The 14,186-nt window shown below is 41.6% G+C and overlaps 1 protein-coding gene across 3 annotated transcripts in view; it reads left to right on the plus strand.

Annotated features, from left to right (window-relative positions):
- The first annotated feature begins 8,547 nt into the window (after window positions 1-8,547).
- nr4a3 (nuclear receptor subfamily 4, group A, member 3) overlaps window positions 8,548-14,186 on the plus strand; it is a 22,099-nt gene continuing 16,460 nt past the window's right edge. Inside the window, exons 1-2 of one of the 3 annotated variants that reach the window (XM_044358576.1) lie at window positions 8,548-8,731; window positions 11,997-12,167. Coding sequence is in view for 2 of the 3 variants with exons in the window: in XM_044358573.1 (XP_044214508.1) it covers window positions 11,171-11,273; window positions 11,997-12,167 (274 nt within the window). In the remaining variant the exon portion in view is untranslated. The other 2 variants (XM_044358573.1, XM_044358575.1) reach the window with 2 other exon arrangements.

Here is a 14,186-nt window from a genome sequence, read left to right on the forward strand (position 1 = left end):
ACAAATTACACCCACGCACACTTAAAATCACCACTGGCAATTGAGTTGTAAACTTAATACCTACAGTTGTGACACAATTTGTTGTTTGGAGTGACCTTACAGGGGTCAGCGGCCAGACCTCTGACTGGTAGGTGCGCAGGTATTGACAAGGTTTTTCTCTTTCAAGACGGCAGGAGTGACACCGTTTGGGTCTACCCATGTTGAAAACCAGACAGATTTGGCGTGTGTTCAAAAATGTTTGATCTGATGCCATTGTTCAATAACAAGACTGCTTAATGTCAAATGCCACTGGGTTCAATGACTTCATGTTTTGTTTTGTTTTCTTTTGTCTATTCTGCAGACGGGGGAAATATGTGGCATGCTAAGTTAAGTTCAGAGTACTGAAACCTTAAGCATTAGTGAGTTTAAGTTAATGACACAAATCTCCCCTGTAAATGTGGTCTACCAGTGACATCCGGATGTGAATAAGCATCCTTTCGATTTGCATCATGCACTGGTGCTCAAGCTATTTGAGTTTTTCTAAAGTCAACAGTCACCCACAGGGAACCCTTGTTTGTTCAGAGCCTGCCGCATCTTCGTGTGACTGATATGACCATTAAACCACCCCCATTAACGGCCCGAATACATCAACATACCAATGGTACATTTTATTACTGATTTACATCTGCGGCAGTGTGTCATTACACCTACACATGCATGTGTGGCTCAAGGCAAAAAACACAAGATATTCTTCCACGGGGTGGACCTCAGTGAAAATCTGCCATTTAAGAAGCTATGAAATGGTGCGCAATGCCATGTGTTGTGGCATGCTGGATCCTGCCTGATGCACACCTGCTGCTCACAACTGTGTGTGCATGTGTGTGTAAGAGAGACAGGGCTTTATACACTGTTCTTTTCATAAAGAGGTTTCTGTCTAAGTGCTTCAGGAAAGATTTGTGAAATGATGTGAAGAGATCATTCTGGTCGCAATACATAAGGACACTGCACCCTTTGACCTTCCACTACAGTCAGAACAAGCTATATTAACCAATGCTACGTGTGCACATATAAAATGATGTGCACTTGACAACAAGAATGCATGACCTTTAACAGATATCTCATCTTTTACGAATGCAAATGAACCCACTGCTTGATGAAAAATGTACGGATGGTGCAAGTAATGTACATTAGATGTCTTGTTAAAGGATAAGGCTAGTGATTTTTTATATTTTTCTTATTGTCAACAAATCTCATGTGCAGAGCCAAACCAACAATGAACTCTTCCTACTTAAAAATATTGTCTGTGTGTCCAAAGCCTGATGTATGTTATTTCTCTGTGCCGTAGACCTCCATTATTGCCCAAAAACTTTTAAAAACACGTCAATGAACCACACTGTTGCAATTGGTGACATGTTCCTTTGTACCTGAAGTTTGTTTGGAAACGGCTCCACATGATACTTATAAGTAGGATCAGTTCATTAGGAAAAGAGATGACTGGTTGCTCTATATAATCAAACATAGATCAAAAATGTGTGGGGTACTCTTGGAAAATGGGGAAAAAACGGGATGCTTCAAACAAGTAGGCAAGCCAGGCAGTCCAAATATTAGAAAATGTAACAGTGAGGAAGGAAGTGTTAAAAATTTATTGTTGTGGCTAAATCATTAAAAAACATGTTTCGACCACCATAGTTCTTCGTCAAGGCTTTAAAACAGACAATACAGGTGTAGCCTCACCTATATAGTCAAAACAACCAATGAGAGGCAGTCACATGACCCAGAGAATAACATGACAGATGAAAGAAATAAAAAAAGAGATGAGATTACATAGAAATATATACATGTACATCATAAATGGAAAATAGGAAGCCATATATAGGTTTTACGTAGGCTGTGAGGAAAAAATGAGAGCCTATAGAGAAACATTTCTTTACAGAAAACATGTGACGTCTATATCCTCATTGAGACCAGGATACTTTAACGCATCCAGTCAATAGATCCAGCCCCCAACCCCCCCTGAACAAAGGTTTAATGTTTAATGTTTAATGTGGAATAATGTTATCGCGATTCCTAATTCTAATGACATATTTATGCTCAGCAAGAAAAAGCCTTTCACACATGGACAAGACAGATGGTATGTAACAAAAGTAGTGTTACAGTTGATGAAATTGCTTTGTTTATAAGATCTGTTTGTGTTAACATCAACAAAACATTTAGTTTGCACATCATTATCACAGCGAGGGCAATGCATACATTTGAAAATGCCAAACAGTAAAGTACTTTTTTTACCTACTGGAAGATGTGAACGAATGAGCCTGTCACTAAGAGAGGGGGCTAAAACAAATAAAAGGGGGGCGAGGGGGGTCAGGGAAACTTCACTCAAGAGGGAGTCACTCTCAAGAATGACCCAGTTTTAATGTTTTCTTTTAACATTCTTGAGAGTGACAGTGAACTGAAGAAGCTCTACAGTGGTCAAAACACGTTGGGTTTTTTTTAATGATTTAGGTGTTTTTTTTTAATACTTCCTTCCTCGCTGTTACATCTTATATTTGGAGTGTCTGGCCTTCTTGTTTGAAGTATCAGTTCATTGTTGGTTTGCCTCTGCACCTGATTTGTCGACAATAAGAAAAATACAGAAAATCAATACAGCCTTAAACTTCTTGACCTGTGCACATACATAAATATGTTCACATATATAAACCCATGCAAAATGAAAGCAGATAACTGGCTTGTACTCTCGCTGTCATACACCCACCAAAAATGTACACAAAGTGGTGAATCACACTGTTAAATTTCATTGTAGGGTAATAATGAAAGAGGTGATAAATCTGCTACCAAGGCAGCGAGGGAAACTACAGAACATTACGCACAAGCTGCTCCACATTACGCTTCCCGCCCTCTATAGAGACACACAAACACCAAAAAAAAAAAAATAAAGTGTAAAAACACATCATGATAACATCGTATAACGGCCCAGAATCCCTGAGTGATGCACAGAATACCTCCTGTGCCGCTGTTCATGGAAACACTTCTCTACACTCCTCTCTCCTGTCTTTGAGCACTGGTGTGATAAGGCAGTGATGGGTTGTATTACTTCACTTGGGTACTCCCGGGGGAATCCCCCTGGTGTATGTGTGTGTGTGTATGTGTGTGTGTGTGTTTGTGTGTGTTGTCTGTGTTTGTGTGTCCCCACAGAAAAGGGAAGAATGCCACCATTGAGCACCCTGCCATTGCGCCAGCAATCCTCTGCCCCCGCACTGCCACCCCTTCCCGTCCTTGCTTGCACTCTGACGTACAGTTGGAGCAGATTTGGTGACACTGAGATAAAAGCCTTCCTCTGTTTCTCTCTTTCTCTGCTTTCCTCTCTCTCCAGTGTCACCAGAGCGCTGAGTGCCGGTGCCTTGGCCGTAGACATAGAGAGCTCATTCAAACTGACACAATCACTTTTCACTTCTGCTCTGTGATAAGCCAGAGTTCAGTGCATCTCGGTGCAATATGTCCACCATATAGTCGACAGCTTTGTGCAGAAGCCTGAAGATGCTGAACGACTGTATATATACTACAACTGTGCACTCACAACTGTGGCAGGCGGCGCCTCCAAAGCACTCTTTATGCAAAGTACCTAACTTCTTCTGTCGTAAATCAGACAACACTGGCAAGCGTGCACAGATTGAACAGTTCTATACAATGGCAGCAGACATTCAATCTGTCTTTACTGCCAGATTAGTTTTAGATGCAGGAAAAAGAAGAGCAAGAAGAATTGATTCGATTCATAAAATTAAAAAATATACTGCCCCAGTGGTGTTAAAATTCATTCACTTGTTTTTGCTGTTTGTCACAAATCAATCCTGCAATGTTCACTTCGCGCAGAGCTCCATCTGAATGAACTTCAACCAACGTCCATCAAATTTCAGACAGAAGATGGTACTGACCACGCCTTCAAAAAGTTATGATTGCTGTCTTCTCTTTTTTTGTATGACTACATGGTGGACACACAAGCAGCGGATTACAAAAAGTATGACATGAGAGGCAGTGAGTGCAAGGACAGACACGGATGGTAAAGACAACAAAGTGATAAATAGATGTGTCTTTTTTTTTAGCTAGCAAAACTGCACATCTGATGTCCTGCTCCACCTGCTTTCTGCCACAGCATATAATGAAAATATGGACTTTCAAACTCTGGTCTGACTGTAGCATGAGGCATAATGAAGTAAGGCAGTTTGTGATGCAGAGTTATCCACAACCTGAAGAGCTGAACTCCCATTTGGAGATAAAAAGCTGGTCACAAACATGTTTTGACAAATGTTTTTCTTGGTGTAATCATTCCTCCTGTTCACACTGGCCATTAAGAGATCCTTTCATGATGCACTTTCAATGTAACTGATGGGGGACAAAATCCACAGTCCTTGTTCCGTGCCAAAATGTATTTAAAAGTTTATCTGAAGCAAATATTAGGCTTCAGCTGTGCAAATTAGTCAAATCAATTCAATATCTTTCAAAGTTACTGTCGTTGTAGTGCCAAGTTCCCTCTTTTTGTTACTTTACTTCCACCAGTTGAACAGGAACACTGTCTGTCGAGACACAAAGAGGGAATTTATACAAAAAAGACTGTAACTGTGGAAGATATCCTCTTTATTTGACTAATTCAGACTGCTGAAGCCCCATATTAGCTTCAAATAAACTGTTAAATACACTTTTACTCAAAACGAGGACTGTAGATTTTGTCCCCCATTACGGACATTAAAAGCACATCAGGAATGGATCTTCTAATGGTCAGTATGAACAGGAGAAATGATTACAGCGAGCTAAACCTGGTTCCATGTTCTAATGAACTATACTATAATATACTATTGTTTTATGACAGACTTGGAAATTTGGGAACTTGTCCTTTAAGCATGTAAAGGTCATGGTTTTTGTGAGGGTGAGTTTCCAAGAATATTTATGCATATAAACGCAATGTCATCATAAGTGACAAAAACAAGGGTTTTTCTGTGTGCATATGTGTGTAACACTGCGAGTATGTGAGTGAGTCACCTGTCACGCGACACCAGTGGACGTAGTTGATTAACCACACGTCCAATTCTATTAAAAGGACACGGTCATAATCTCTAATCACTTCCACGTCTGGCGGAATAAGAGAGCAGGTTAATCTGGATTACACGTCACCGCAGTGAGGTCACAGCCGAGGCAGCCGATACCCTGACCGGTCAGAGAGAGCGGGAGAGAGCGAGACCAGGTGAAACACAAAGACAAGGAGCAGAAAGGAGACAAACGATGATGATGATGATGATAAGCAATGAAGACAATTATAAATGGCTCATTTTAAAGATAAATGACCCACTTACCAAAGCTCACCCTACATGACCTAGACATGCCTGTAGATGCTGACAGAGAACATGAACAACAGAAGTATTGACGTGCAGTGGGACGTATGCTGATAAGCAATATTTCACAATAATAATGCAATGATGAAAGACCCTTTTATAAAAAAAAATAAATGATTCATTTATAAGAGTTTACCCTGGACGACCCAGAAGTTGCTTTACAATTCTGACAGGGGGGAGAACAGCACAGGATGCGCAGAAGAACTTGTGATCTATGCCTATAGGATATATTTTGTTCTAAAAACACAGGGATGAAATTAGGTCAAGTCATATTTTCTCTTGATAAGATGGCACATGAGAAACTGATGAGAAAGATATAAAAAAAAAAGATATGATCATCCATGATGCTCTGCAGTTTGTGCACCTGCATTGTCAAGACACTTGATCGTCCCAAGAAGATGGAAGACTGTGAGGCTGTGATTATTGTGCAACTGTTGAAACAAACAAATTTGTGTGAAGTTTTTTTTAAAAAGAGGGATTTTTTTTAATTCTGCTACAAATGTATGCACTGTAAATCCTGGAGTTTACTGAGCCCTGGTAGTCTGAGGCCTGGTGGCATGTGATCTGCATGCCTTGCAGCTGATCCTGGCACTTGTGGGACAGACCACAGTGCCCCCCTCCTACCCTAGTATTAATCACCATTCACACATCAAGCATGTTACAAACAAACTTGGCAAATGACTGGCAATCTGGGATTTCCTGCACATTTTACTGCATACTTGAACACTCCAGATTTAAACTGAGTGAACTGGGGGCCTTGTGTGTCTACAGGCGCACACAAATAAGCACATGTGTGGTTCCCTTATCTTCCAATTCAGAGTGTGTCTGTTTCAAGGTGCAACACAGGAGGAGGGATTTCCCTCACATCCATTATTAGCCTACCAAGTGTGCACACTCATCTTATTAAAATCCCTTTAGCCCACAACTTTTTGCCCTGACAAAACTTTCCCTGCAGCAGCGGTGAAGCTTGACTACGGTGCTTTTTTTCCAGACCCGTCCTGTGCGCAGCTGGTGAGGAAGAAGAGCTACCGTGCGGAGCTGCAAGCGACCATATTCACAAACCTGTGTCTGTCTGTCGCACCGAAAAGCCTACTTATCTTCAGGTCTATACGGGTCTGACTGTAAAACTATCCCCCACTCTACTAAAAAACAGGGAAACGCTGATTTTGGAGCTCACTTCAAACTGTATCCTGTATCGCCCAGGTCGCCTTTGCCGAAATGAAAACGGGAACACGCTTTACGGCTAAAAATACCTGTCTACGACTATATTTGGCTTGGCTGGATCACAATTGCAACGCTAAAATAGTCGGGCCCGCCCCGGTGCAATGAATGGGCTCACTGCTATCTCACTCACCCTCCGTCGGCCAGTTGCTAAAATTAGTAACAAAGCTTGCGTCAATCACGAGCCTCAGTGCGTCAAGGCTTTCCCCGCCCACCGGAGCTCATCATTGGTCAGAATTAGGACGTTGACTGAAAAATACGCGCCTAGTGATTGGCTGCCGTGAATTATTGTTCTCAGTGGCTCCGGAGGCAATTTTTAATTCTGTGGTTGCCGAGCGCTCCAGAGAAGCAGCTCCTCCTCATATCCTGTCAACTGTCAAAGTCTGCCTCACCCTTAACCAAATTTATTTACCGTCGTAAAAGATTAACCACAATTTTAAGCGAGTTATAATGTCGCCAAGTAGGTCAAATTAACTTTATGTTGTAGAACATTTATATATATTACAAAAGCACTCATTTGAACAAGTGTGGTAGTTTCATTATCAGCCTTCAAGATGTATTTTCATAGATTAAAAATAATTCTGCTAATTGGATGAGATCATCTCATTTGTTCACTGCAATTAGCTTTGTTTCAGGACTCCACATAAGTGTCAATGTCTTGACACACAACAAGTCTGGTCACTGTAATCTGATTCTACATTATTTCAATAATTTGATTTGTATTGGAAAAACGGTGAAATAATCCAGTTGGATCATTTCACTTAACAAAATTCTGTTTTTATTATTGATTATAGACTGGATGACTTGAATGATGGTGATCTTTTTAATGGTTTGAGTTTAACTTTTAACTTAAAAGTTAACAGTTCAGCCTTCTCAGTTACATGGTCGATGCTGCTCAATGGTTTGTGTCATGACAAGATAATACGACACAGACTTATTGTGGCCTTAAGGCAGAGAGCATATATGGAACATTATCATACATCACAACGGCAGACTTGTGTCTTCCAGGAAGCCAGAGTTGATTGAGGGTAGCAGTCTGTTCAGGACACCGACTGACATCATGCAGACGATTATATTCTCCCCTGTTGACCCCTCAGAAAGCACACAAGGCAGGACAAAATATTGAGTCACATGGACAGGTCGGTAGGTCAGAGAAGAGTCAGCAGTCTCTGCTCTTTCACTCTGAGTTATATGAATAATATAATGTGATATTATTGAATCTGTAAAGTAGTGACTATAGTGTCCAGTTGTGGAATAGTTTTCTCTGAAACTATGTGCAGTTCTTGGGTAGATGTACCTACATTCCATCACTGACACTTATTGATTGGCCATTTATTTATCTGTTTGGTTTAATTTTAAATTTTTTTTTTTATTTTTTTTTAATTTACCACCAATTATTAGACTCAAACTTGAAGCCTGACAAATGCACATAAATGTAGGCCAATCTGCCACACTATGTGCAAGCTCGCCCGCCGGATCCCCCCCCGCTTCCTCACCCGCAAACATCAGACCAATCCGTTCTCTTTCTCGCTCTCTCTGGTTCCCTCTGTCTCTCTCTCTGTCTCTGGCACGGCGCTCGGAGCTTATGTGTCTGGTAGTACTGTACGGAGAGAGAGAGAGAGAGAGAGAGAGAGAAAGACGGAGAGAGAGAAAGAGAGAGAGAGAGAGCGAGAGAGCTCTACTTTGAGTGACGTCACCTCTCCCATGGCGTCACATTGACGTAGCGCATACCAGCCGCTCTATGTGGAGGCAGAGCCCACATAAATGCACTATTTGACTTTCTCCCCTCAGACGGCGCACATAAACAAACCCGCATTACAACTCCACACTTTGCAAAGCACCCATCACCACTGACACAAGTCAGCTCACGGGAACGGACGCAGACGCACTCCTTGGGAGTTTTTCAATTTTTTTTTAAATTTTCTATTTCATTTTTTTATACTTTGTGTACTTTAGATAAAAAGTAAGAAGGAAGCAAGAAACTTTTTTTCTTTGCCTCTGCCTCTACAATAATACTAAGAGGTTGTTTTTTATATATATATATTTTTTCTTTTCATTACCTCGACTATTGGTGATTATTCTGGATGGAACTAGGATACTTCATACGAGGTTATTATCACATGTAAAGACGGAACCGCTACAGCAAACCAGTAAGTAAATTGTGAATGAATGAGTCTGCCATTCGGTCATATACCGCGCTTGTTAGATTGACAGACTAAGACCAAACACAGACTAGTAACGCACAGCTGTATGCATACTTTATCGTATATTACCTAAAATCCAATGTCATGTTGATTTCATACTCTAACACCATCATCCGTGTCTAGTCCGTCGAACTTTGTGCGGGTAACCTGTTGATATATCAAGCTTCCTCTACGCTTACAGTTGGTCATATTGTCTCTGTGTGTCTGTGGTGTCTCCAGGAACAAATGAAGCTGAATTCGGCTTTAATTTGCGCCGGGAAAGGTATCATGTCCTTTCTGTGGTTGTCATGGAAATTGGATGCCTCTCACTCACACAATGTATAGTGGAGTTAGACGCACTAATGGTCTGAGTGGAGAATAGTCTAACCTACATTCAGGCAGGAGCTGAGAGAAGAGAGTTAAAGCTCTTTGATTTCATGCCATGTGGGGTTTTTTCTTTTAATGCTTCATGTTATGAGGAGGTTGTCCTGCTATTGAGTGATTTATAAGTGAGACACGGTGTGAGTGTGTGTGTGTGTGTGTGTGTGTGTGTGTGTGTGTGTGTGTGTGTGTGTGTGTGTGTGTGTGTGTGTGTGTGTGTGTGTATTTGTATAAGTCTATGACAGTAAACTATATTGTTTGACAAGTCCACCCCATGCAACAATAGCCAGGATTGTTTCCCCTATAAGTTTAAATACACACACACACACACACACACACACACACACACACACACACACACACACACACACACACAAAAGGTGATAGTTGTTTCCGAACAGTTTTAATTCATAGACTGTCACCCGACTGGTAGTCAAATCACAAATGTCAGCAGTTACACTGTCTACTGTCTCCGTGAGGACACGGCCTCTCCTCCCATTGATTGCTGGAAAACACCCTTAGCCATTCACCATAAAGCCACATCAAATTTGAGAAGCCCTCTGTGAAATGTTTCCTAGAGACATCTGATAACAACACAGGCCCTGTATTCTATAGCAGCTGCCAAGGCTGTAGGCTATAGATTAACCACGATATTAAACTATCACTGCTGACTCAAGGCATTTCGCTGATTTTACCTTTTCTTTCTTCCACACACTCAGGTTTACGCACGCAGCCGCGCACACAGGCACTACTGACAGACTCCCCCTCAGGGCTGATTTACAGTACTCACATATTTCTCTGGTCTCTCCTTTATGTCTTCTCTTTTCTCTGTCTCTGTTTGCTGGAAGCCTCGCGCTGTCCGGGGTTATTGGTGCGAGGGGCTACCGGGGGCTACCGGCGCTCCGGGGCGCGTGCTTTGCAGCTCTTATGTCGTTCTCTTGGTTACCGGTGTGCCCAGGGCCAGAGCCCCACCGACCGGCTCGGCCTGGGAAGAAAGCAAAGGGGGGGTGGGGTGTGGGGGGGACTCGTTTACTCATTAAAAAACAGACTGAATGTCTCACTTTGCAGATATAGTATGTTTGTTTTTTTGTGTTTACAACAAGGCACTTTATTTCCACTCTTAACCCTAAACAGAAGTTGTAACAAGAGCGCATTTACGCACAGTTACGCTCTTCACTTCATAGTTTTGCGTAAGAATTTGGCTATTTTGACTCCAAAGAATAACTTATTTCTTCTGGTGCAATAACCAACTGTTTTTTTAGGCACCAAAGTTTTTTTTTCTGCACTCCAATGGCTCCACACAGAATAGAAGAATGTCTTTACTGTTCCAAATCAGCCCTAATCAAATAAATGTTTTACAGACTCACTTGTTTGTTTACGCTGGTTTGTCTTTTTTTTCTTTATTCAGCATATTTGAAGTTTCTGTGAGAGATTAAATGTGAGTTAACGCCATATATTGACCGAATAACCATCAAGGGAGTTCAAAGAGGCTCAGTTTTCTCTCGTGATTGGTCTGCAAGTTGAGCATTTGGAGAAAAGTGGCCAGTCTGTCAAACACTAAGTGGTGGACGAGTTTCATCTGTTGACACAAAGACAGCCGGCTGCAGGTGCCATGGTGCCTGGAGAGTCGGTTATGAGGGTTGTGGCTTGTCAGCAGACAGTATTGAGATGCATATTGGGAGATCGAGTGGTCTCTCTCAACTTGACCGTATCTCTCCGTAGGGAGAGAGAGAGAGAGAGAGAGAGAGAGAGAGAGAGAGAGAGAGAGAGAGAGAGAGAGAGAGAGAGAGAGATATAGAGAGAGAGAGAGAGAGAGAGAGAGAGAGAGAGAGAGAGAGAGAGAGAGAGAGAGAGTCTATATAAGGGAGTGTGTGACAGAAAGGGGGCGCTCTGGGCCTTGAAATCCGCCGTCCACCGTGCGCCTTGCTGCAGTAAGAGAGAGTTGGAGGCGCACGGCGCACAGGAGTCCGCTGGTTTGGTTTCGGGTCCGACTCTCCACATTTCAAGATTTCTTTCTCCCTCTGGATGAACCCTGAGCAGACAAATACGGTGGTGATTAGAGGCAAGCAAAGGGATGGCCTGGAGGCACTGGCACAGACTGCTTTTATAAAAGTTGTCACTTTTCTAGGTCTGTATTTGTGGAAGTTTCTATAGTTTTTAGCCTGATCGAAATCGACATTTGCAGCGCAAAATTAAAATTGTAATTACGGAGCAAAGCTTAAGTGTTAGAATGAAACTTGTCGCCCACGTAAGTGTCTTGAAATGAGCTCAGTTGTGGTTCTTATTTTTCTCTTTGTAGCATGAATTCAGTGACATATTTATTGCCAAAATTGGGCTATGTTTGATTTAAATGTGTGACTTCTGTGGATTTGCATTGATAGTTGCAATGATTTATAAACTGTTTCGGCCACTGGCACATTGCTCTGATTTGCGCACAGTAGTTTGCATGCCTCTTGCTGCTTCTTTCAATCCGATTTACTGACTTTATCGGTCAGATTAGACTTTCTGCAAATGAATATCTGTTTTTGGTGTAAAATTTGATCGTTGCTCGTTACCTTGAAATTGTGGCATCATCATTTCTGCGGGCAAAAATGTTTAGGTTGTAAAAAAGGGTGTAGTAAAGTCGAACCTCACCTAGAATTTGCTAAGTAAAGTTTGGGAAAGCAATGTAAAGATGTGGTTTCATATCGGAAAAATAGTAAAACATGAATACATGCTTATCTGTAAGTCTCTGAGTTTTATATTGCTGGATTAAAATGCTCGCTGACTGGAAGCGACGGTACCCAGAACCATCTCTTTTATTCAGCCTGCCGGTCCATCACTGGCTCTAACCCAGACACCTCTCCTCCAGACACAGGTTCGGAAGAGCGCGCCCAGCCGAGCTCGGAGCCCCGGCGATTGGACACTTCCTCCGTGACGCCCGCCGAATCCTCCCCGCTCCAAGAGCCCTGTCCCGGCCGCAGCCACGCCACCCCTCAATCCCGGACACCCAGCACCATTCAGCGCGAAGCTCTTTCACCAGGTACAGACCGAGACCCGAGTGCTCACTTTCATACTTTCTTTTACTTTCAATTCTGTACTTTCCATCATGCTCTCTTTCTTTCTTTCTTTCTACACTTTAATCTCCTTTCTCAGCTGATGCTTAGGAGCGACTGTTGTGGCGCAGGCCTCTTTTTGTGCATTTACTGTGGTGTGATAGGTGTTGGTCATGTTTTCTTGCAGGAAAAACACGCATAATATATATTATATATAAAACAAGTTTGTGTGAAATGGGCAGGGTGGCTTGCCTAAAATAATTTGCCAGCTATTAAGATTAAAAACACAATTTAACTTATAATATATTTTGTCTCATTTCTCCTGTTTATTCCAATAAAAATTTCTATGATTAAGTTTCATGAAGATCCTGGTGAGCTTTTACTGTGCGCGTGAATTTCAGCTCATGTGTCTGTGTGTTTGTGTCGGCTGGTGACTGCGGACTGAGTTGACATTTCAATCATTAGACAAACTGGCAGAAATAAGAGACTTCTGAGACCAGGCACACCTAAATCCAGAAGCTGGGGGCGAATAGGTCATAGAGATCGATCCTCCTATGACTCAACAAGCTCTTCAAAAGCTTTTATGACTAAAATAGACCAAATTATCGCAGTAATTTTGTATTTTCCCAGTGTTTTGTTTTTTTTTTTAAAAATATTTGTTATTTTAGCTTGATCTCAAATGAAGGATCCACTTAATTTAATTTCTCTTTATTAAATTAAGCAGATTATAAATTCCTCAAATAACAGGCTTAAGAAGATTTTTAAACATTGTCACTAGTAGTGTAATTATGTGTATGTGCTTTGTGTGTGTGTGTGTGTGTGTATGTGTGTGTGTGTTCATATGTGTGAAAATCAGCTTATACCCATTGTGTAAAAGGCCATTGAATTCAAACATATTTATCTCATAATTCACTAACAGAAAATACCAGAATGTGTTTTTGTATTTATGTCTGCAACTTCATGTTTTTATTTGTTAGATCTATGGCATTCTGACAATGAACAAGCGCGCTCAATTATTGGAACAGCTGCAGTTTGTCCAGTTGAAATGCACACCTCGAGGTTAGAGACTGTTTCCCTTCACCTCACTATGCTGCACCACCTGTGTCCGACTCTGCTTGGGTTGTCTGTCCTCTTGCTTGCACACATAAACACACACATACAATTACACACACACACACACTCACATACACACACACACACCTGCTTGCATGCAAGTGTTTAAAAGCAATCTGATGGTGGTGTTGGAGTGTAGAAGGTTTTCCTACAGATTTGCTTCAGTGACATAAAAAAGATTCAGCTAATACAACAATATTTGTGGTGGTGAGTGAGGTTGCACGCTTGTGAGCATGGGCGTGTGTGTGTGTGTGTGTGTATTAGTGTTGTGTGAGTGAAGACAAGACACACCGCCAAATGTAAAGCACCGAAGAGGATGAGGTGTTTGCAAACACAAGTGGTTTTACAGGTTCTTCTCAGGATACGGGCGCATGTTATTGGCAGAATGAGCGTACACAGGTTCATGTTTACATCTTGAACATCATTAGTGTGGGAAATGTGTGTGTGTGTGTGTGTGTGTGTGTGTGTGTGGTTACTTATATGTGTGTATGAAAAAACAACTGATCAAAAGCTTCTTTCCTCATCTGACACACAGACAAAAATAATAATCCTACATGTAATTCTCAGCTGTCAGGGGTATTTTTTTCAACATTTCTTTGCCCCTTTAATTCTTTCAGCTCTTCTCAGACATATGAATCATCTCAAAACCTATTGTATGTAGTAAGCTTTCTGTGCATACAGCTGCGGTAAGACACTGTATATGACAGGTGCAATAAGTCCTAAACATACATATATATATATACACACACACATACACACACACACACTCATGCTCAACGCTTACCTAAAGCTTGACCTACTGACACAACACAGAAAGCCACAAAGTTCACCACTGTGCTCTCCTCCTTTCACAGTTCATTTTTTCTCTCGTGTCTCTCTCTCTTTTTCTTCTG

The sequence above is a fragment of the Thunnus albacares genome, chromosome 8 (assembly GCF_914725855.1).
Source record: "Thunnus albacares chromosome 8, fThuAlb1.1, whole genome shotgun sequence".
Classification (NCBI taxonomy): Eukaryota; Metazoa; Chordata; class Actinopteri; order Scombriformes; family Scombridae; genus Thunnus; species Thunnus albacares.